The sequence below is a fragment of the Motacilla alba genome, chromosome 5 (genome assembly GCF_015832195.1).
Source record: "Motacilla alba alba isolate MOTALB_02 chromosome 5, Motacilla_alba_V1.0_pri, whole genome shotgun sequence".
Classification (NCBI taxonomy): Eukaryota; Metazoa; Chordata; class Aves; order Passeriformes; family Motacillidae; genus Motacilla; species Motacilla alba.
The window spans coordinates 26,013,006-26,038,268 of NC_052020.1; the positions used below are offsets into that span (position 1 = coordinate 26,013,006).

General features: G+C 38.9%; 1 protein-coding gene across 1 annotated transcript; it reads left to right on the forward strand.

The window, feature by feature from the left end:
* Nucleotides 1-24,345, forward strand: GANC (glucosidase alpha, neutral C). Its single transcript, XM_038138057.1, has 24 exons — nucleotides 1-133; nucleotides 1,230-1,292; nucleotides 2,489-2,597; nucleotides 3,125-3,252; nucleotides 3,771-3,953; nucleotides 4,781-4,826; nucleotides 6,192-6,258; nucleotides 7,660-7,756; nucleotides 8,356-8,536; nucleotides 9,383-9,536; nucleotides 9,901-10,136; nucleotides 11,078-11,204; nucleotides 12,177-12,256; nucleotides 13,125-13,268; nucleotides 13,656-13,752; nucleotides 14,132-14,233; nucleotides 14,737-14,980; nucleotides 16,706-16,770; nucleotides 17,277-17,353; nucleotides 18,556-18,630; nucleotides 19,058-19,171; nucleotides 19,686-19,798; nucleotides 21,310-21,413; nucleotides 22,285-24,345. Exons 1-24 carry the CDS (start codon nucleotides 105-107, stop codon nucleotides 22,392-22,394), a joined length of 2,745 nt encoding a protein of 914 aa, XP_037993985.1. The 5' UTR covers nucleotides 1-104; the 3' UTR covers nucleotides 22,395-24,345.
* The last annotated feature ends 918 nt before the right edge of the window (nucleotides 24,346-25,263 follow it).

Here is a 25,263-nt window from a genome sequence, read left to right on the forward strand (position 1 = left end):
GTCACTCGCCGGCCCGGTCGCGCTTGGGGCCCGCGGCGTTCCTCAGCTGGCGCAGCGGGTCGCTACCCCTTCTCTCCGCGGGGGTCGCTCGGGGCAGCTCCGCCATGGAGGCGGGGACGCCGGGGGCAGTCAGGTAACGCAGCCTGGGAGGCGCTCCTCGACCGGCCCTCTCCTCGCTCCCGCTGCTGCCTGGGAAGCTCCACCGGTTTCCGCGGGGAGCGGCGGGGTGCGGACCCGGCCCCATGCAGCGGGTCGGGGCTGGGGCGCGGGCGTGCGGGGCCGTGCCGTGCTGTCCTCGCCGCCCTGCCCGGGCACAGCCTTCCTGCGGCGGAGCGGGGCAGCGAGCGGATCCACAGCGCCGGGGGTAGTTCGGGCTGCACGGCGTTCAGTGCGCCAGCAGAGGCACACGAACTTGGAGCAAAACCCGAAAGGACATACGTGTCTTCAGTCAAAAATAGGAAGGGCTGAGTGATCTAAATATACGGTCACTGTGAGATCTCAAATAATAATCGAGGACTTGTAATTGTGACTGAGCCTCAGTGGGTGCCGTCTGCATATCCTGTTTTGCATGTATGTAATTAATAAGTATTCCATAATCATCAGTGCTTTATCTGCCAGAGCTAATACCTCATTCCCTTCCATCTGTGTTTGAGCCCAGCATAATCTGGGAAATACTTTGATGATAGACACTACTGGCAGCCCATTTTCTTTCAGGCAAGTAAAAAATTTACTGTTATCTAATAAATCTAAAAGTTACTTCAAGCCTAAGACAACATAGAGCTGTCAGCAGGACCATTGGAAGCCTCCCTCCTTTGTCGGTCCCACTGAAGGTGCAGTATTTCTTCTTTTCTGCCAATCCTCCCCCTTTCTCCATTCTTATTACTGGAAAATAATAATTATCTGTAATGACTGCAGAGGGAGGTCTAGCTTCAAAATGCAAATCCATAAGAATTCAGCTATGCTGAAATCCATCTCTGTTACTCATAGATTCAATAATTTCTCAAAATTTCAGGGTTTAAAAGGAAATGGTTCAGCATGAAACTAAATGTATAAGAAACTCTTCATATATTTAAACACAGTAGTTCAAGGTCCATCACATTTTGTGTTGGACCAGAGTTTTCTGCACTGTTTCTAATCCTGACCACTCTTGAAAAGGACCCCCATCATTTGATCATTCAGCAGGTGTTTGATGGACACATCCAAACACTGTCTTTATCTGCTCTTTCTAGTGTCCAAGATGAGGCTGTGGACAAAAGCAACTTTAAGAAATGCAACCAGATTGCTTTTTACAGGTATGGAGAATTGTAGTGTGGTTATGCATTGACTTTTAATCCCAGCAAGTCTGCTAGTTTCAGGATTTATCTTCCCAAGGTGAGCATTCCACTTACCTATCAGCAAGCAAAAATCAGCAGACTTTAAAACATGTAGTCTTATACCCAGAATGTCTTCCATTAATGTTCAAAAGGATCAGTCCACTCATTTGAGAAAGCCCCAGCAGTATTTTCATTTTAAGTGCACTCAGATGCAGGTTGTTCTCTTGACATGGATGTTTCTTGACTATCTGCAGTTCAAAGCAGCAGAACACTGAGTAGAAATCATTAGTCTGTGACAATAGCGTGTGTGATTACAGTTCTGTTGAGCAAGTACCTTGGCCAGAATTCAGTGTCAAATCTAAATTCTAGCTCACTAGTCCCTTAAAGTTAACCTTATGTTAAGTCATATTTCTCATCCTATTTCTAACTGTGCTCTCGACCTTTTTCTTTCCTCCATTGTGTTCTTTCCTGTGCTGACTGAAAGAAATGATTGCCTATTGTTACACCGATTAGTCACTGACATATTTGGTTTATTAATGAAGAAGTTTATCTTTAAGGTATTGTGCAAGACACTTATCTTCAAATAGTTCACAAAACCTGGGCTTGGTATGGAGAATTCTACCAACAGTTGAAAGAGCCTTTATTTCAGGATATCTGACCTAAAAAGATTATCACGGCCAAAAGCTGTAGTCAAAATTTCGTAGTCATCAAACTTATTGAGAAACAATTTGCTTGGTGCAGATTTGAAGGTTACAAATTACAAACACACAGTGTGTCATCACCCCAGAATGTAGAGGGTGTTCATTGGAAGTTAAAGGGATATATGACTGAAAATGAAAAACAGATTATTGAACTGGAATTTCAGGAATAAATGATAGAACGATAATGTAATTGCACAGCTAAGAACTGGGCACTTGAGACTATCATTGTTATAAAAAACCATATGGAGTGGCGATGGGTGAACCCCTGAACCCCTCTAACATCTCATTCGTAAGCCTTTAGGTGTGCTCAGAACTATATTCCTTCTTTTTCCTCTTGACTTAAAGTGCTAATAATTGTATTTGAAAAAGCTCAATAAAAATGATTAAGTAAACATTTCTAACAATATGATGTCCCTCTGTATGATATAAGCTACAAGAACTGGGGAGACCAAAAATAATTTTCTGTCTTGACAGGCGTCAGAAACTTCTACGTCCTGGAAAATCCTTGTATCGAGTTTTGTTGGATTCAGTTACATTAAGTGATGAGAATGTCAAATTCCAAATCATTCATGAGGAGAATAAGGTGAGATACCACATAGCATAAGAGGGTGCTTACAGAAAGAGGAGTGAATATTGTCAACATGAGTAATAGTATTTACAGATTTTGAGATTCTTCAGTGATAGATATTTGAGAGAGAAGGCAAACGATTAGCCTAAATATGTCCTTAATAATCAGAATTTAAATTTAAAAAATTAATGGCTGTATGAAAAAAGAGAGTTCTGAATAGAAGACTTTTTTCCTGAAAAATATTTTTAATTCAGAGTTTTCCCCACTATTTCAAAGTAATAAGTTCTTTTTCTGTAATGCTAGACATTAGATGTTTGAAGATAAAGAGTTCACTTAAAAGGCATTGCCTCTTCAAAGGGATGAAGTAGAGTTAGCTGGTGTAAATTCATATGGATGATGATTTTTACTCTCAACGATGCTAAAGAACAATAAATCAGAAAGCAGGCATGTTTCATTCTTTTCCAGACAGTAAGTGTTTGGTGATGCTGTGTTAAAAATATTTTTTTTTATCCTTACAAGTTTATCTGTTTGTTTGCTCATAGGTTCTTCTACAAGTAGAAATTTATGAAATAGAAGGCAATATTTTCAGGCTTAAAATTGATGAGGCATCTCCTCTCAGAGCAAGATACAAAGTTCCTGATGTTCTTATAAAGGAACCTACCACCCAGAGGTAAGTGATAGGTGATTTAAGTGATGACGATTTAGCACCTCTCTATCTTATACAGCTTCCTCCTTTATATTACAGTACAGTTGTCCCTGTACAGTATAAAATTCTTACAGGAAGAGAAAATTTTTGAAAGTTAATAAACCACATGCATTTTGGTTATGTTAAATACTTAGGAGAAAGTTTTATCATAGACATAAGAAACCGGAGCCTATTTGACTCAACCAGAAAATAGCCTACTTGTTACAATGCAAAGTTTTTGCCTAAGGCATTACCTGTTAATGTGAAAGGAATGCAGGCTGTGGATAGTATTCATGGCAGTTCTGTAGCCACTTTTTGCACTATGCAGTGAACCCTGAGCACAGCATGTATTTCTGGCCTTCTCTGGCTCAACATTAGCCTCGAGGTTTGTGTAATGTATGCAGATATTCTTAGCCGATCTTTTGTATCTATTGTTATTTAGTTACAGTGGATTTCATGTGCTGCTGATTGATATAGAGCTGTTGTTGCTTTTCATTTGCAAGACTCTTCATATCCCACAAGGAGGCAGGTTTTTTGGTACTGTCAAGTGCTAATGAGGACTACAAACTTCGAGTCACAGCAAACCCCTTCCAAGTTGAGCTGCAGTCCAAGGGTGAGACTGTTATGAGTGTGAATTCCAATGGTTTGTTGTATTTTGAGCACCTACAACCACCTCCCAGTGACAGGTACAGCATTTGTCTATCACATCATTGTGTATACTGGTTGTGCTGTAGCTGAAAATAAAGTATGGAAGTGCAATTTCTGAAAGCTCTTATGCACGGAAACATGACTTCTCTTTTACTTCATAAATACAAGGGGAAGTTTTAACAAACAAATTCTATATCAATTAGCTGCAGACTGCTTTAATCCCTTGCAGCAGCCATGTGCAAAATGATAACCTCATTTATTGGCCAATTCTGCAAAACACTAAAGTATCCTGGTACCTTTTGTCTTTCTTGGGAATGGGTAATGGTAGTATGATGAGGTTATTAGTTTCATATTTTTTCTCACTAAATTTACTCTTTAAGTAAGTGTTACTCACTATAAATCAAGTTTTGTTCAACTTGCAATGTGCCATCTAGTTGCAAGATGTCATCTAGTTGCAAGATGTCAGGTTAATCACACTGAAAAGTGCTGGAAGGATGAGAAATCTCAGTGCAGGACATGTCATGATTAGAAAACAGGCATAGCAAGCGTCTCTCTTGTGGAGCATCATTTTAAACATTGAAATCAACAGAGAGCCCTTAGCAGAATGATAAAGAAGTGAGGATCTTCTGGGCAAGTAAAATGGTGATGCAGATAGAAATAAATATGAAAGGCCAAGAAGTCAACCTAACTCAAGTATTGAGTGAAGGTTATTTTAAGGCATTGAATATTAAAATGATTTCCAAGTTTGCACCAAAAGTCTTATGTAATGTTTAAAGCCATGCATGGTGCTATTGTAAGTTTCTGTTTGAAAGCCTTGCTTATGTAAACAATAAATTTATTATTTCTATGTATTTGTTTCCATTAGAAAACCTACAGCACAAAATGAGGAGGCAGCAAGTGATTCCTCTAAGGTAACCCATACTTACTGCAATTCCAGCAGGAATATTTTGTAAAAGAAAATTAAATTACATGTTCATTTTGCCCTATAGTATGTTTACAAATGCAGTCTAACCTCTTTCAAAAAGGACCTGGTATAACAATGTCAGATATTTTACAAATTCATAGTTGAAGGAAGGTTTATGTGTTTTACCATGTCTGTAGAAGGCATCAGTCAGGTAGATTTAGCAAAAAATGGGTTTTTTTCCTATAGCCTTTTAATTACTAATTTATTTCTCTTTTGTTCTCTTATTTGATATGGAGTAGAGGTGTAAAAGAGAGCTTTGTGGTGATGTTTGTGATTTTCAAATTCCCTGTTCATGGCAAAGAGAGTTTCAAAAGAACAAGACTTTTTTTATAACAGTCAAAAAATATGTCTCCACATACATTCAGGCTTAATACAGAAATAAAATTCTCTCTTAAAATAGACCAGGTCCTGGCAGTGCATAGAGGCACATAGCAGTTTTCCCAGGACGCTGAGCTGTGTCTGGGATATAATTTTAGCCCCCTGCAGAGCAGATGGCTGCTTACTCCACTATCCTGTTATAAATGGCAGGAGCTGTGCTGCCTTCAGCATACTTATGTTTGAGCTCTGATTTCTGCCAGGGAAAGCACACAGCTGCAAGAGGCCACGTCCACTTATTGTGGGATAAATGTAGAAAGGAAAACTAGGGAAGGCACTGCAAGAAGTGTAAATTCTACAACAATGAATTACAGGACACAAGGAGGTTAAAAGTATCAGTTAGAGACACTCCAGAGTGTCTGAAGAGTTTTTTCTGTTGTCTGACCTTTACTGTTTGGGGAGTGAGTTGGTTTCTGTTTGTATGATTTTTTTTCTGTTTGGTTCTACCCATGTATTTCATAAATTTATTCAACATCAAGGAGAAACACATTTTTCACAGTGAGAATAATCACTCACTGGAACAACCTTCCCAGGGATGTGGCATAGTCCCATCATGGGAGGTTCTCAAGGTTTGTTTGGACAGGCTGCTAGATAGTCTCATCAAGGCTCCCTTTACCATTAAAGGGTGGACCACATGATCTTTTGAGGTCCCTTTAAACTGGGCTATTCTATCATTCTGTGATTCTACCTAAGACCTCAGATATTACTTTTATCCTGTAGCAGATTGCTTGTATACAACATATGCACATCAGTTCTTCCTTGTAAATTCCTGGAGCTGAATATGATTTGTGGTTTTGATTTATTTATATTAGCCATATGTGGCCAAAAAAAAAAAAAAAAAAGCAGTATAAATCTCGTGTGAATAAACATATTTGTCTTAAAACTACATGATGTATGCAGTTTTATTTGCTAGGCTTAGCTATTTGTATTTGTACAGGAAAAACAAGAAGATCTAGGTCTCTGGCAAGAGAAATTTGGCAGTTTCTTGGACATCAAAGCTCATGGTAAGTCTCAGTCTAGTTCTGAAAACAGCTTTACTGTTTTGTATATAGCCATGTTTATTCATATTTCTGTCTGCTTTCTGGTTAGCTGCTTAATGTTTATGAATATCCCACTTGCTCCTGCTTTTCAGTTGCCTTAACTTTGTTTTAATCAGAAATCAGTGATGGGTAGTAATTTGACAAAAACTCTGCAAATATTCATTTGATCTCTGTTCAAGAGGGAACACATTAAATGTGACATATTTCATCAACTCACTGTATGCCATTTCTGACACAGCATTAACACTATCTGCATTGTCTGACTTTGCACATATATATTGTATATAATACATTATTTCCTTTTTCTTTTCTTTTTTTTAGTATTAGTACATAACATTGACTTCATCTGTAGTTTATTCTTATGACATATCAGAAATCGTTATATCTGAGCATTGATAATTGTCACAAAGAAACCCTTTTGAAGTGTGGACTAAAAAAGGGAATACTGAGCAATCTCAAGTGATAAAGACAAAGGTTATAGACACATGAGAGCGGTAGCTCAAATACAGTTTAAATTATAAATTACCAAAATATATGATGATCTGCTGTCCATCCCATGGTATTCTATATTAATTAAGTTGGTTAGCTTTGCCCATTATCATGCAGACTTTTGTAGTGATCAGCACTACCCAGCAGCTGTCGTAGGAGGGAAGTCTGAAAGCAATTTCTTTTAGTGACAGAAACTTCCTCAGTTCATAGTCAAGACACAGAGGGCAGGAAGCTGTTGCCCTTGTTGTTCATGTTATTTCTCATGTCTTAGGCCAGCACCATGTTTTCGTGTTTTCTGTGTCAGAGGAATGTAGTCCATATGGTCAGATTCTGATCCTGAAACCGCTTCTTTTCAGTCTGCAGGATCTCTGGTTGCCTGCCAAAAGTTGCTCTGGATTCAGTAGTGTGACAGGATGATATCACTGGTAGGGACTCTTGTGCATGCTAGTCCTCTGACTGAGGTTGAAGAGAAGACCAGTGGGAAACAGACAATTCAGATCCTGAAATCCACTGTGCTGCAAAGTTTGGCTTTTAGGTACTGGAATAGAAACAGGATATAATTTTAAGGGGTTTCAGTACTGAATAAAGAAGTGACTCGTGATTACATGGATTTAGGTTTTTTTCTGTTAAAGTGATTACTTTTATCTTGTTAAGATGTTCCAAATCAAAAGAAATACAATAAAATCTGTTTCAAACATTGCTTTTATAGAACAGAAGTAATAATGAAAGTGAAGTTGCAAGGAAGCATGAAAGACCTAATTATTGAAGCATTAAAACCTATTTTCTTTCGGTTTATCCGGTTAAGTTGCTCTGCTTTATTCCTTTCAGATAGGCCTAAGAACTCCACATTCTCATAATTTAATATTATTTCCACAGGTCCTACTTCTGTAGGCATGGACTTCTCTTTACATGGATATGACCATGTTTATGGAATACCACAACACACAGAAACACTTCTTCTCAAAAACACCAGGTAAAGGTGTCAAGGCATCAGATTGCTAGTGAATGCAGTGTCTTTTTTTTTGGTTTGTTTCATAAGAGAGAGCTATAACATTGTATTAATAATTTAATGCAGACAAGAGCTTGAGATGTGTGTATCATATAATGTATATTTTAGTTTTAATATTTTAGTTAGTTGAATTGTAGCCCCTATCCATGTGGAGTAAGGCATTCTGCTTTCTCTAGTGTGCAATTTCATGAATGGCCCTTTCTGTTCTCTCCCAATTTTCCATGCAGTTTTTTTCTGACTTCCAGGGTTGGTCATGTTTCAGCAGAACTTATAAAAGAGCAATTCTGTGGGAGGATGGGAAAGTTCAGAAATAATATTTTAGGATTTAAAGCAAACACACAGTAGTCTCATTGGCAGCAAAACTCATGTTTGCTTCAGATAGTGAGGACCAAAGCAAAGAAGCAGTAATCTAGGCAATCCATATTTCAGCTCTGGATGCTAAACAAAAGACCAGAACACAGAGCACTCACTGAGTATTCACCAGGTTTAGTGAGACAGATAAAGTTAAAACTAGTTTAGTGCAAGATGCTTACTTGTAACAAACATCTGTTTGTTTGTCCTAGTGATGGTGATGCCTACCGTCTTTATAATTTGGATATATTCGGCCACAAGATACATGACAAAATAGGTATTTATGGTTCAGTACCCCTTCTCTTAGCACACAAGCCTAACAGAACTTCAGGGATCTTCTGGCTGAACTCTTCAGAAACACTGGTGGATATTAGTACAAAGGCAGTAGCTGAGGTGAGAGTTATTCACTTTCCACAGAATTAAATTACAAAAGAAAACGCTTCAGGACAAGGCCAACAGGAATTTAACACTATTGGAGATTTATCTTTTGCTCACTAATGAAGAATTGTCAGTCTCTTTCTCCTGTCATCCCTATTGCTAAATTTATTGTATTACACTAACAGAACCAAGAGATCACTGCTTTCAAGAGCCAAGTTATAGATCTTGTATCTTAACAAGTCTACAGGAGGAGACAGAGAGAAAATACATAGAAAAAAATCTACACAGATGGATGTAGAAGGCAGAAAAAATGGTGGACAAAAATCTTGACATTCACTTGGATTTGAAAAAATTTTATGAGTGTTTAAATTCTTGGAATTGCCACAGATTTCTGCTTAGCAGGCTCATTCTTCTGTGGAATGTAATTGACCTTGAAGAAACATGAAATGTTCAGGAAAGGAGCTCACTTTTGAAACACAAACATAGGAGTTCTGTTAAAATTGAAACAATGACAAACAAATCTTGCTTTTCCAGCACTGTATAATGTGGTTAGTTTTTTTTTTATTTATGATATAAATATTACTCAAAGATCCTACAGAAAATTCACAGTCTTTAATTATGGAAATGCTTTAATATTTTGCCACTTATTATCCTTTTTTTCTCATTACCTATTACTCTACTTTGTGTAAGTGGTATGCAAGGTAAAGAATTTGTGAAGGATATATTAGAAACATTCAGTGTGTATTCCTAATACCTACCAGGTATGTGCTGGTGAATTTTGTATGTTTCCCTATTTGCTCCTTCATTGAATAAAAGTTTGATAGAGAGAGAGATTCAGGTTTACCTTATTTTCCTTCTAAGCACACTCCATCCAGATCTGCTGCAGAGACTGCTAAGCAGAGAGCAGTGCCTCTAACTGATGTACGCTGGATGTCAGAAAGTGGGATCATTGATGTTTTCCTGCTGATGGGACCTACTGCATTTGATATCTTCAAGCAGTTTGCACAACTGACAGGTACTAACTCACATAATTGGAGTCAGAATGGCGCACTTATCCAGGAGATTGTCTGAGGAACATGCTGTAAGAGTGGGTCAATATTTACCTAGCCCATTGTGTGCAGGAGGTCAGTTGTTCCCAAACTGCAGTGTGTAGATCAAAGATTCGTGCTTTGTGAAGACAGGCCTCTATCCTTGTTTTCCCTTGCATTCACAGCTGGTCAAACTTGCCTCTAATTGAGAAGCCAGCATAATCACTGATATCTGAAACTGCACCCTTAGAGGAAGAGGTGAAACACAGGAGGCTAAAACTGCCAGTCACTATCAAGACATGCCACCTTATAATGTGAAAAGACTGAATTTATTATTTATACTCTTTCTAGGCACTCAAGCCTTGCCCCCACTTTTTTCTCTGGGCTACCATCAGTGCAGGTGGAATTATGAGGATGAGCAAGATGTCAAGGCAGTGGATGCTGGCTTTGATGCACATGACATTCCTTATGATGTCATATGGCTGGATATAGAGCACACAGATGGCAAGAGGTATTTTACTTGGGACAAAAAGAAATTCCAGAACCCCAGAAAGATGCAAGAACATCTCAGGAAGAAAAAGCGCAAGGTAAATAATATTGCGGGAAGAAAGAAAAGATTTCTCTGTAGTGTGAATCTACCCAGTCTAGCTTTAAGCATGGTGCTTCAGATACTGGAAACAGGTGAACTACAACAGAATAAATTAGACTGTGTAGCCATCTGGTGATGCTTCCAGCATGCAAGCTATCTTGTTTAATTCAGTTCCTCATACCATTTTATGATTTAGTAGTTTGTTCTTTATCCTGACAATCCAGCTAAATTTGACCCATGTGAAACTCCATCTTACAGAAGCAGCTCAGTGCTGTCATGAATGAACACAGCAGAAAATCTTTCTTCTTACCATGAGCTTTCACCATTGATAGTTTCTGTGGTTGTTTCTGCTTTTCTTTGTGTTTCTGTATTTTTGTTTTTACAGCTAAAATATTTTCCTTGGAATTACTGAGTTGTAGAATTGCTTAATGCTTGACTTTGCCAAAAGTCAATGAACAGGGGATTGTTGAAACAGCATTCAAGTTTTATAGTCTCTCAATTGGAGCTATAGTACTTTCTCAGCTCTGCAGTAAAGCAGCAGAATGTAACTGCAAAACACAATTCCTGTTGCTGTTGCATGATACACAAACTAAAATGAATTTAACTGTCTTAAGGCATATGATTTTAAGCAGGCACATGAACACAGAAGTCAGATATTTTCCCATTCACAGAATACCGCAGTGAATTAAACAGAATGTTTTTAGGGTTGCTTTTTTGTGAAACAGTGGCTTTATTCATTTATTTCAGAAGGTTGAGTTCATGCACTCCTTGTAAATTTAGGTCCTGTATATATGTCTAACACAGTATATAAAATAGTTGGTATCTGCTTTTTTAAAACTAGGGACACAGCTCTCATCTTTCCCTGAGATAAAGTCATTCTCTGCCTTTTATTAAGCACAGCTGATGCTAATAATGTGTTTTATTTTCTTACCCTGGCAGCTTGTGGTCATTGTAGATCCTCATATTAAGGTTGATCCCTCGTATACCCTGTATGCACAGGCAAAAGAAAAGGGATATTTTGTGAAAGACAGAAATGGGCAAGATTTTGAGGGCATCTGTTGGCCAGGTAAAAAACGCTGTGTCTTTGTATTTTAAGCTATTTATTTTAAAAATTTTGGAGAGTAGTTTAATTGGAATGCATGGAAGCAGAATTGAATTCTTATATTCCTTTCAAATTCCTTATATTCCTTGCAAATTCCTTGCATTTGTTGTAAATATTAATAATTTTAATAAAAATTAAAAATTAATATAATTTATAATAATGGGGGAGGATTGGTCCTCCCCATCATGTCCTGATTGCCTCAGCTGTATAGATTGTCTCTGTTATATCTATTGTATCTGCAGCTAGTCCCAGTGCCTAGAACTAAAAGTGTTGGATTGATTGATGAGAACAGCCATTCCTCTTCCCAACTTGTCTTGGACACAGAAATGCAGTCTGGTCCATTGCAGTGAGCACAGCTTATGTATGCTGGATGAAATTTAGTGAACCCTGATCTGGAAGACTTTGATTCAAGAATAACACAGTGATTTGACATATTATGTTTCATGAGAAGATCTCATTGCAGGGAGGCAAAGGAGGTTATCTCCCTTCTTTACAGACAGGAAGCCCACAGTCCTGGCAAATGAATGATTATGGGAAAAATCAAGGACATATTACAACTTCTAGTAGCATGGTAGGATGTAGTCATTCAGCTTCTCAGTGACACTTTTCTGTTTGAGCTCAGAATACCAGTGATGTTGTCTTTCCCTGACTACTTGTTCACATGTGAATGTATTTGAAACTGCTAACAGACATCCTTAAATGGTGCTGATCTTCAGACCTCCTGAATCTAAGTGTGTTGACTTTTACAACATGGCAAGGGGTGTACTGAATTCCAAGTCAGCCTGGAATTTGGTCTCAAGCTTTAATTTCAGAAAAAATAGTAACTACATTATTGCTGCCTATGGAAACTATTGTAGCTTTAGGCCATTGTATATAGGTGCAAAGATAATACTCTCTTAAAATCAGATAAATAATTGGGATCTCCAACATCCACAGGTTCCTCTTGTTACCCGGATTTCACCAATCCTGAAGTGCGAAAATGGTATGCTGATCAATTTGCCTTCAAAACATACAAGGTTTGTATTTATTTGCTCTGATCTACATATCCCAGAAATCCTGAAAAGCGAGAAAAGAGAAGATATTGTCTAAGCAAGTTGTTGGCCTTTGTAACTATATTACTAGGTATAGGAAAATACCTTGATAAGCTGAAGTACGACGGAAGGATTTTCTCCATGGACTTACTTACACTGAGCCAGATGGAACCCATGTGCCACCAGTGAACACACACTCTTAGTTGCACCAATATAAGGGACAAACTGCAGGCATTTTAAGAACCCATAATCTAAAACAGCTGCTGCTATTCCAGCATTTACTACCATGATAGCACACAAGAAGTGATGTGGGAGTGCACTCTCACAGCTTAGTCATTTCATCCTGACCTTCCTGCCTAGTGCTGAAAGTGTCTGGGTGACCATTGCTGCACACCTCCAGTTCCCCTCACACTGCTTCAAAGTTCTGGTTTGCAGTGGAGTTGTTGAAATCACTTCCCTAGTAGGCATACGTAGTAGATATTTCCCATGTTGCTTTTTCTCTCCAGCTTTCACCTCTGGCCTTCTCTGGTTTTACTTATGGCTGTTTTATACTTCTCTTTTCCCTGCCTCTTTCCCTCACCAGAAAGCAGGGATAGCAAGTGCCTCCTGAGTTTTGTAAGAATTGCAAAGATCAAGTGCGCTTGCAGGCTGCTACCCTGACTAGAAGGTCCTCTTAGAGGGATGAAATGAATGACTGGGAGCTTTCAAGTGACCTGAGAAGTGTAATTACCAGGTCTTGCTTTTTGCTGCTATTTCTACTCATATCCCAGACTGGCCTGACACCCACTTGAGATAAACACTCAAAATCACAGGATTGACTCTGTCATGACCTAATTGGAGCCCTGTGTCACAGGCATCCACTAATATCCTCTTTGTATGGAATGATATGAATGAGCCTTCAGTCTTCAAGGGGGCAGAACTGACAATGCAGAAAGATGCTGTGCACTACAACAACTGGGAACATCGGGAAGTACACAACCTCTATGGATTCTACCAGGTGGAGTATCCGGGGACACAAACAGCAGTTATTCTTGTGGAGTATGCATGATGTGGTACTTCACACAGTAGTGGGTATTCTATGACCTTCATCAAGGCCTGAAACTCTGCTGGATATTGCAATATTTGAAATAAACTGTGATTGATCGCAAGAAAATGTGACATCATCTGTGCCTTACTACAATAGTAATGTAAATTACATTGGCTGTGACTATCAAATCTTTTGGTTCACATATCTTCTAATAAAAACATGTTATTTAATAATAGGTATTACTTCTGGGAACAGAATTGTCTTAGTTTTTCTGCCTTAGAAGGGCTAAAAAGACAGTGTAGAAAGTACCCTAATTAAAGAGTTTGGCTTCCTGACTTTTCTATTCATGATTTGCAGCAAATGGCAACTGCAGAAGGACTCATCAGACGTTCTTCAGGAAAAGAGAGACCGTTTGTCCTCACACGATCTTTCTTTGCTGGATCACAGAAGTATGGTTAGTAAGGATTAGCTGGATGCCCTCCTTGCTGCTTTATTCTATTAAGTTTGATGGATAGTAGTCTAGGGAGGACAGAAACTGTCTTAGAAATACTGATGTGGTAAGCTCATAAGAGTGCAAGTGATTGAAAAAAGCAGGAGAGGCTGGCAAGGTGTGTATGAGTCAAAGGTAGAACAGCAATCTGTCCTGTGATAAATCAATACCTGTTTTTATTGCCTATTTCAGGAGTACGCATGTATAAAAAAAAAAAAAAAGTGCAGTGTACTGGAATTCCAAAGTAGTTCATAATTGTTCCTGTTTTCTTTCCTTAAGTGCAAGCATAAACTGAGATATTCATTCAATTTTCCTGCATAATCCTGAAACTGGGTATTTCCAGGGGCGGTGTGGACTGGAGACAACACGGCAGAGTGGAGTTACTTGAAAATATCCATTCCAATGCTTCTTACCATCAACATGGCAGGGATTTCCTTCTGTGGAGGTAATGTGTTTCTCACTGTGCATAAATGGTGCCACCAAGCTTGTATTCCCAAGGTAGACTTCAACACAGACGGTGGAAAGCTCAACAGCCCTCTGCATTTCCAGGTGGTTTCACAGATTAGTCTGGTTTCAGAAGCCTGAAACCTGGCTCTCACCATCATGTCTCCACTAACTTTTGGTGCAGTGGTTTTGTCCCATCTGGAGCAGCAGTCCTCAGGTAGTGTTCTGTTCACAGCATTGCTGTGACAGTGCTCTGTTCCTGGGAAAACCACTCAATTAGCCTTCAAAACCTCTCTTGAGGTTTTTTTTTTTTAAAGCATAACTTGTTGCACTGGTGTTTTACTTCTTATTTGGACAAACAGCTGCCCAACAGCTGAACAGAACAGTGAGCAAACTGTGAAATGCATGGATTTATACACTTGGAATGTTTGTTAGAGGAGAGCTTCACATTTGCCAGAGCAATCTCCAAAACTGTGTATTTTTATTTGTCTGCGCAATATCTAGCTGATGTGGGAGGGTTTATTGGAGATCCAGAACCAGAGTTACTTGTTCGCTGGTATCAGGCGGGAGCCTACCAGCCCTTCTTCAGAGGTCACTCTAACATGGAGAGCAAACGGCGCGAACCGTGGCTCTTTGGGGAGAAGAACACCCAGATCATCAGGAGAGCCATTAGAGAGCGCTACGTCCTCCTGCCCTACTTATACACTCTGTTCTATCGGGCACACACGGCGGCTGAACCGGTCATGAGGTAAGAGCGTGAGCCAGGAGGCCTAGAGGGTATCTGCAGGAGCTTACTTGGAGAAGGGAGGTTGAATTACCACCTCTTAGTTTTGTAGTTACTTATTTGACTATTAAAAGGGAGAAAATCAGACAAAAGTTCTAATACTGAATTCTCTTTTCATGCGTTCTGCGAGCTTTGTTTGGGCTCTCAGAGGAAAATCATGTTCTGAGTTTTTTCCCAAATGACACTTTGAACGCACTAATTCAACAAACACATCGCAGTCTTTGAACTTTTTGGAGTAGTCTGGGCTTCAAACTTTTCATCATGATGAAGACCATCACATAGTAGTCCAACCAGTACATAAAACAGTACTTAATAGACTGTGAACTTGTTGAAATGTAGATGCTAGAAATGTAAATGGGGTTTGCCTCTCATGAAAATATTTGTTACTGCTTAACTGTTATTGTTATAAAATTTTATTTCATATTAGTAGTTTTATCACTTTTTTCTGCAGTATTATTTATAATGTTTCCTTTAGTAGAGAATTTATTAATCTAGAACAGAAATGAAATTACAAAATAAATTATTTGTTCTGTTGCTCTCTAACCTCTTAAAAATGTACCTCTGTGGAACTGAATGCAGCATTTCTTTCGGAAGAGATTAATGTCATTAATCTCCCTGGTATAGATTATAATCTGTGTGTTTGCAGTTGCCCTAGAACTGTTCTTTTGCTCACATTTACCTTTATATTTTGTTATGCAGCTACATCTCATAAGTTTTAAAAACATATAGGTCTTTTTGACAAGGGTTGAGTGGTTTGAGTTTTGAAGATAATTTGCATTACAGACATAGTAGTGTGAGTGTTTGTCTGCACATATGTAGGTGTAAATGCACCTGTTTTATGCACTGACATAGACAGTGGGTTTTTGTCTTTCTTGAAATGAAGCTTTTGTTGGCATGTGAACTGCCCACAGTATTAAATTACACTTCCAATGTATTAAGTTTGGTGCAGTAGGTACAGAATTAGAGAGGAAGTGTATTTTTCTCACTGAGCCAAGCAGAAGGGAAAGTGTGTCTCATTAGCAAGCACACAAGCAGCAGGACTGCAGTGAACAAGTGGATGCCTGTGAGTGAGCAGGTGAGCCAGGCTTTTGTGTAAAGAAACCCAGACCCTGTCTCTTAAAAAGCTATTGTTGTCATAATCTCTCAAACTTTAAATATACCACTCCTGTTCCATAACTGGATGGTTATTACACTGCCCTTTTTTGAGAAAGACTGAAAATGAGCTTCTGGTGCAGGTTTTTCAGATGTGGCCAGGGTGAGACTTTCGATAAAAGCAGCAGGGAGCTGTTGAGAATAGGAAGTACTGTGCTGCAGGGATTTGCTCATCAGGGGCCAGCATTGCTGGTAGACTGGGACACAAAGGCTCATTCTTCTCTCCTTTGATAGAAGGAAGGTAGATGTAGTGCAAGGTTGTAAGGAAGACATCAGGAGGGAAGAAATAGATGCCACAGATGTAAAAATAGGTATACTGGAATGTCTTAACCCATGCTTTACTGGGGACTCTCAGCAGGGGCAAAGGGGCACTTTGAGTCATTGACACTGAAAAGAACCTTGCCCTATCTTCAGTTCTTGGTAACTGTGCCTTGTAAAGAGAGGAAGAAAATGGAGCCTGAAAATACCAGAAAGACTTGAACGGGTTGATTGGAGAGGAAAAATGTAACTGAATTCCATTATCTTTCTTTTCTACAGGTCTCTCTGGATAGAGTTTCCAGGGAAAATGGAAACTTTTGATGTGGAAAATGAGTACATGCTGGGTAAGCAGGTGTCTTATTCCCTGCAATTTGAGTTAAATATTTTTGAGGTGTTGCATGACAAAAAGAAAACACAAAAACACTGCCCAAGACTTAAAAAAAATACAAGTGAACATAGAACTTGAGACGTCCTTAAGGCACCTACTTTTAACATCACTTTGAAAACAGAGGACATAGGAGATGAAAAACTCAGTTGTATCTCAGTAGTCACTTTGAAAAAACATGATTGGTTTTGACCTGAAACATCAAGTTCAGTGGAGCAGCTAAGATCACAGTCTGCTTCAGAAATGGCAGTAGTAAACAACTACCACCCAAACATGATTGGTTTTTACTGTGGTATGGCTGGCCGCTGAAGTCTTTTTCTTCAGTAGAAAGTGAACCTAAGCATATGACATGCCCAAGCAAGCTCTTGGAATGGCTGTGGTAGGTTGACAACCCCAGAGCACACAGGTTCTGCTCTGAGGAGATGCAGCCTTGAGGACCATAGCTGTGTTTATGTTTTTCTCTAGGAAATGCTTTGTTGGTGCATCCAGTCACAGAGAAAGAGGCCAAGACAGTGACAGTTCTGTTTCCAGGGTCAGAGGAGGTAAGGATGTATATGAATTGCTCAGCGGTCCAGCTCAAAGAAGTATTTTATGCAGAAATCTTCCAGCTCCCCATCTAGTAACTGCTGAGCACTACTGCTGTGGCAAATCTTGGCTGGCCATGCTGTGCCACTCTGAGCCCTTCCTTCCATCTTGATGCCTTGCTTGCTTGGCTCACAGTTAATTTGCTTTCTTGCTTTTCCATGAGCTGCTGCACAAATTTCAAATCACTTACAGTTTAAATCTCTCTTAAAACTTGCTCATCAATCACCATGAAACAGTTTCCCTACATTGTCTGTTTCCTTTTCACATGTATTTCTCTTTGGGTTAAACTTCTCATTTTATGTAGAAAAAAAAGGGAACTTTGAAGAAAGGTCAAAAGGAAATCAGAGGGAAACTGTGAGGAGGGAAACTTTAACAAGACAAGCCTCAGTAGCCTGGAACATGTATAGCAAACACTGACTCACACAGAGAGCAGTCCCTCACTGAAGTAAAGGTATTTATCCACAGGATGGCACAGTGGCTCACTCCTGCAAAGAGCGTTTGGCTACAGCAGCTGTGAAGTGGAGGAAGGGAAGTGATTTTGGGGAAATAGTTGCTAAGGGAAAGGCGGAGAATCTAGAGAGTAAGCAGCAAAAGGGAGCGTATGAGACCATGCAGAGCCTTGTGACTCCACTAACTGAGAACAGTTAGAATTCTTCTCAGTTTAAAGTGAAAAACAGACTAGGCTCTCCAGACAAGGAAAATACTTTTATCAAGATCTCTGTGGCAATTGAGTGCTTGGCACACTTAAAGTACTTAAACCTGCTGCCAAGTGTGGTGCATGGGAGATTCAGATGTCACTCTCTTTTGGCACCTGTTATAAGCAACTTTGTTGTTAATTTTCACTTCAATATAAATATGATTTTTCAAGAGCTATATTTAAAAAAAATTAAAGTGTTTCATGTTTCATTCATTTTCCAGATGCTTTAAGACATGCAAGACATTATGCAAACTGTAGGAAAAGTCAGATTATTTTTGTGCTTCAGAAATTACAATTTTATCTTTTCATCCAGAAGGTCATTTAATTTAAAAAGTAAATGCTTTTTCTTGCCTATCAAATAGATTGTTATGAATACTGACAAGTTAAGGAGAGTAACTGCTTCTACAGAGGGAATAGATTTTGTCATATGTGTCATGCTCATTCTTATTTCATTTTTTCTAGATTTGGTATGATTTTAGAAAATTTAAGCGAATGGAAGATGCAGGCACAGTGAAGATCCCAGTAACACTCGAGAATGTATGTTTTTGTTTTAAAATGCTACTTTCATGGAGCATAAAAAAACCCCAAGCTTTTGTTTTGTCAGCATTCAGAATCAGAAAAGTTACAATTCAATTTCCTTGTAGAAATGTAATCTAAAATAGCTTTTGTATAAAACTCCCATCTCCTCTGTTGTTAGATTAAACCCTACTGTGTCCTGGTGGTAAAATGAGGTGTTATAAGGGTTACTTTTCCAAGTATTTTCCAATAATTTTTCCAAGCAAAATTATTTTGCTTATAAACTTACAGAAGTTTTATACTATTACCATTGTTAGTTGATTTTCTTTATATATTTGTGGTAAAAGTTCATTTCTAAGTTGAGCAAACTTTTATTATCTCTGATTCTCATTAAAATTCCATTATCAGAGTGCAGGAACCCTTCTGCCCTGGCTTTGTGTTTTTGCAGATTCCTGTATTCCAGCGGGGGGGGACTGTGATACCTCTGAAGACCTCAGCTGGAAAATCCACTGAATGGATGACAGATATTTCTTATGAACTCCACGTGGCCTTAGATGCAGAGGTACTCAGGAATAGCATTCCCTTCTTACAAAGATGTCTTCTACTCCATCTGACCTTTGTGGGCCCTTGCTGCCTGTTTGATCAGCACAATGGCTCTTCTCCCCTTGTGCTGTTTGAGGGGACTCAAACCTCTCCCCAGCTGTCCCCTCTTAAGCATGACTATCTGAGCACAGCAGGGCCAGAATATTTTTCTGACTTTTTTCAGCCCTTGTCTAGTCCCTTGGAGGAAGAAGCAGAGAATGAACAGGCCACAAACTTCCTTTTGGACACAGAGAGGGAACTTCCTACAACTGTCTTTGCTAATAAAGAGGTGACACATGGCACCTGCATCAATTTGCAGAACCAGGATGTCCAGCACTCTCAGAGCTGGATTGCTTGAGCCTTTCAGGGATACAAGCTGCTAAAGAAAAATGAACACACACCTTCAATATGAAGCATAACATATAGTGAGACAGTTTAATTATTCAACGCTAGAAGCTGCTGTTAATTTGTGCTCTATCTGGTGTGTTTCACAGGCCTGTGCCATAGGTGAGCTCTACGTAGATGATGGGCATTCATTTCAGTACCTCCATAAGAAGCAGTTCCTGTATCGGAAATTCACTTTCCGCAAGAACATTCTCTCTTCCAGGTAACAGCAATTTTAGACAAAAGCCATCAACACACTGTCACTGGAAATGCCTGTTCTAGTTCATGAGGCCTTCTTACAAAGGTATTAGTCTCATCTATTGCTTAGTGAAATCCAACAGTGTGCACAATATGTCATAAAACTGCAGAGGTAAACAGTGTTCTACAGAAGTCCGAAGGCAGTGACACATGATATACTGAGCTGTCTCATATTGTTTCAGTCTAGTCAAACTCAAGCTTCTGCAGATTGACACAAATATAAAGTCAGTCATTAGAAAGAGTACAGCCCATCTGAGAGACAAAAAAGATAAATCAGGAGATTTGCAAGTATGCAACACCTATTTAGTGTTTATATTTTCTAAGATTTGTTTTCTAACATAATCTTTGCTGAGAGGGTGGTCAGTCGCTGGAACATGTTTCCCAGGGAAGTGGTCAAGGCATCAAGCCTTTCCTAGTTCAAAGCACATCTGGACAACGATCTGAGCCACATGGTTTAGGTTTAGGTGGTCCTGCAAGGAGCAGGGAGTTTGCTTGATTCTTATGTGTCACTTCCAACCTGAGATATTCAGTGCTTTTGTCTGGGAACCAAAACCACACCATTGCAGTCTCCCAAAGTAATCAACAAATTCACCATATATATTAGCATGAAGAAAAGCACTTGAAAGGAAGCACAAGGGGATACCACCTGCAAAGGCTCAGTGACAAAACCTAAAAGCCAAAGAGATGCCAAATATGTCACTATAACACTTTTACTATTGAGGTATATTGCACAGAGGGCTGTGTAGTGCATAAATGGTGATTCTACAGGCGTTTTTTGTCCTTCAAGCTTCAAAAATATGCAGGAGTTGATCCTAAAGCTGCAAAATTTAACACAGGGCAAAACTAGTTTAGCTTGTATAATGTGGATAAAAGTATACTTCAATTTTTTTATCTGGAATACGAAATCTGAAAAGCTTAAAAATTCAGGATGGGAAAGAAAAATGTTGCTAAATTGCTAGCAAATCTAGAAGTTGGGGGAAAAAGTAATTTTGAGATGAATAACATGCTGTTCATTAAAAAAGAGGTACATTTTAATTTGATTTGACTTTTTTTAGAGCTTTTAATAAAAATTGAATTAGTTACAAAATTAAACATAATTTTGTCTCAGATTGAAATATCTTACTTGAAAAAAATGTTAAAATTAGCTTTACATTTATATTTAGGAGTTTTAACTACTGTTTTCTGAAAATCCACTGGTTTTTCCACCAGAACTTTTCTGTTTTTCAAAGCCATGCTTTTTGCCATAAAATAGCTTCTCAAACTGTTTTTCTTCTGACTGTGAAATCTGATACGCAGTGAAAAAATCAGCTGACAATGGGAGAAAGTTTTACTTGTTTTTAAGAGAAAGGTGAATAAAAGAAAGGAAACCAGTATAGGGAGCTTTCAGGATGAGACTGAAGTAATAATATTTGTGTGATACTGAACTTGTACTGATGGAAAGAAATTGATGTATATGAACTAATTTTCTTTTTTCAGCTGCGTAGATGAAAGCGGACAATACCACACTACATGTGCAGTTGAACAGGTCATAATTCTGGGATTTGGAAAGCAACCCACTTTTGTGACAGCCAATTCCAAGGGTAACGCTATTTTACTACAACCTTTTGAAATTCTGTTGCTCTGCTGCCATTCACTAGAGGTGTCAAACTGACAGGTCTGCAGAAGAAGTGTTACAGCTTAGGAAGCCTCTTTGTTTAGTTTCCTTTGCTACTTTATTTTGTATCAACGACAGAATTTAGTGAAAGGAACCAGCAGCTGTTCACCACTAATACTACATGCAGAACTGAAGAGCACTGAATTTGAAAGATACATCAGTAAATGTGGTTTGGAATGAGCACATTCAGATAACATTGTCCTGCACAGAACATGAGCAGAGATGGCACTTCAAATGAAAGCCCATTTGTTCAGGTCTGTTAACCTGCCTAGTCTAGAACAGGAAACTTGCAGATAAATCCAGATTTACTGTTCTGTTTCTGTGCTCATGCAAAAGCTCTGGAGTTCTTGACTATATGTAGATCTCTAGAAGTTGCAAGGTATCCCATAGGGATAGGCAGTGGCATCTACAGAAAGGGCTTACAATTTCTGGTTGCTTTCCAAGCATGTGCCTTCACTTTGAGAGTCATGGGGAAATGAACTTTCTGCCTCCACCTATCAAGGGTGCTTGGAGGAACACCTGTGCAAAAACCAGGGTGATTTTTTTTCAGAAAAATTCTTGAGTGGTTCCACAGTTTGATGTACCATAATTTGAAAGATCAGAAAAAAATAAATAGTTACTTTCTTATTCCACTGCATTCTTATATGTGTGCTGGGAAGATTTGACTTCTATTTGTTTTTTAATCATTCCTTTCCATCAGTGGCAGGGACAGTCAGAACTAAAAACTGTAGAGAGTGTAGCTGTGTTTCAGAAGAATTCTTCTTAAATTAAACAGAAAATTCTCTTGTCTTGTTCAGATGGGAAAAAAAAAGAAGTGGTTTTCACATATGATACAAAGACCTCTGCACTGACACTGGAAAACTTAGCCCTGAGTGTTGACGCTGACTGGGAGATCTGTATCAGCTGAAAGAAGACACAACTTCTTCAGAGAAACTGTCCATTGAGAGGCTGAGGAGAAATAAACTGGGAGGACTTCAGATGTTCACTTGAATCCAATTAAATCAACAAACATATTTTCCACCAACACATCCAAACTAACATTTCTTACAATTTTTCTTTTAAAGCACTAATTTGGACTTGGATAAATTTTCTGTTCAGCAAAAGTAATAGCACTAGGATTGTGTCTTTGGGGAAATAAGCTAAATACTATTTGCATTAGGCTTGCTTCAGTTAGGCATTAAGCTTCAGTTCTGCCTTCACTTGCAATAAAAAATTATGAGTTGATGGGGTGAGACTGTGGCTTGTTGGCACAGGCCTTAATGTTGTAAGTATTTGAAAATCACACTATTCAGAGGCTGGAGCACTTGAGGAGATCTGGGCCAGTTCAGCAAGCAGCATCAGCAGGTATGGCAGACACAGAGGTTATCACCAGAGTTCTGCCTGCCAGCTGCCTTCTGAAAACAAACACAGAAGGAGCCACCCAGTGTGATCACAGACACTTCTGCTTCCCAGTCCTTATAGCAATGCAAAATTAGCTGGTCTGCACAGGAAAGTAAACAGCAAGCTGGACAAACAGCTCAGGCACTGGAGGCGAGGGTTGGGTGGCTTGTGCCAGTCAGTTGTGCAATAGTAGAAGACAGTAATGTGGCGGTGCAGAAGGCTCCCTAACAGCTTTGAAACTTGGATTTCAAAAAGACACAGGTCCTCCACTGGTGTAGGATAGCAGCTATACACACACAAAAACATTTTCCATGTTACTGCCCCCCTCCATCTGGAAGTACTACTTAGAAAAAAAAAAGTTTTCTGTGAGGATAGAATTGGCATTGAACGTCATTGATTAAAGCCAGCCCAGTGAAGGAGCTATGCTTTTCCACATCTTCCAAGTCCTGCCAAGTTTTGGCTTCCTTTAGAAAAGTTTTAGTCATGTCACTTTTTAGTATCTGGATGAGATTTGAGCTAGGCATTTATGAAGCAGAATTTAATTTTAATGGGATTAATTCTCCATGCAGGCATCCCACTTTCTGTTACAACTCAGCCCAATGTTCCCTTACCTTCTTTTCCCCCTATCTCTGCAAACAGAACTGATGTGTTTTGATGCTTGCTTTGCTTGCAAAACAGAGACATCCTGAGTCTCACATCCATTACATCCTGCCTGTTCCCTCAGGCTTTTCCATCTTAAGCATCTCTTTTCACAGGCTGCCATTGCTCCACAGGGTTTGTTTACCCTTTCCATTTGCTAAACTTGTCAGCTATATTATTTTCAAACCAGTTCTGCTTTGAGTCAAATCTGAACATGCCATCAGTTGGATTTCTGGTTTTTCTGGATTTCTAGTTAATTTAATTCCTTTTAGTAAGATAAGGAAGTATTTTCTAAAAATATCAGTAAATTAACTCATAGGAAACAGAGAAGGATGATCACCATTTTTGCCAGCTAAAGGTGACATAACATTACTAATCCCCTTGTCATTCCCACCTGCTGCTGTTTGTCTTCTGCAGGGTAGATTTCTGGGAACAGCAAGCATGAGAGCAAACTGTGAGGGCTCTTGACTACTCAAGTGTAGTTTGTTCCCCGCCAGACCCTTAGCTTCCTTCTTTTTTATTCTGCAGAGCTATATGTCAGCACCTTCCAGGAGACAGTGTGAGCCTCCACTCCAGGAACTGGCGGCATAAATACTGTTGTGCTTAATGCAAATGTGTTAATCCAGGTGGAACAGCAGCAAACAGATCTTTTGCATCTGTGAAAAGAGAGACAGACCCTATCTTTCTATCAACTTCTAAGCTTTGATTGATGATTTCTTACTATGTTTAAGCATAGCAGTGCTTCTGACAAGATATAGTTATTGTCTTGGATAACTTAATAAAATATTTTAACTGCTATTTCTCAAATTGGAAAGTGAAATAAAGTAATAATGAAGCAAGTTACATGCCTTTTTTCTTCCAACCTTCTTTCTACTGCTAAGAATCACTAGTGAGTATTCTCTCAAGGGTGCCTGGTTAATGTGAATGACTTGCCTTTGTTCTCTGGCCCTCAGATATCTGTACCATAGAAAGTACTCATGGGTCAGATTTTTAGTGGTATGAAGTTCCTAAGGTCTATGGATTTCATAGCAATTAGTTGCTGAAAATCTTAGCAGTTGGGTCTTTAGATCTGATAAATTTCAAAGAATATGATTTACATTGCTGTTTGTAGTAACTCACATATTTTTTCACATATTTACGCCATAAATGAAGAAATACATTTTTAGTATATCTTTATAAAAAATAATTTAGTTCAATTAGTGAAAACAACTGGAAAGAAAACTGCATACAAATTAAATAGCAATATTAACATTTTAGATTAATTCACTAAAGATTAGTTCATTGTTACTGTTAACAGGTTTGAGTACAATTTGAGTACTTCTGCTTGCAGTAAATTCCATTACATACATGATTTAATTCCTGAGTATTTGTTTTGCTATTAGTATTAGACAGCACATCCATTCTCCTCTATGGAAAATTGTGTTTATGTAAAGACACCATTTGTCTTTTACTAGCAGCTCCTGTAAAAAAGACCAAAACTCTACATAACAAACCCATCTGTCCAGTAAGAATTAAGAAAAGGAGAAATTGTATTTTAAACAGGTGTAACTCCTGAACATGCCTAAAGAGCAACATTGGTGTAGAAGTGCATGTCCACCTGCCATTCCATATGCAGGCACTGGCTGATCTGTTACCTCTAGCAGCAGCAGGTCATACCCTGGCACTTGCTGACAATCCCAATTAAAAAAAAAAAAACAAACCAAACCCACTGCTAATCATTCACATGATCCTCCCCAGCAGCCCACAAAGAGTTTCTC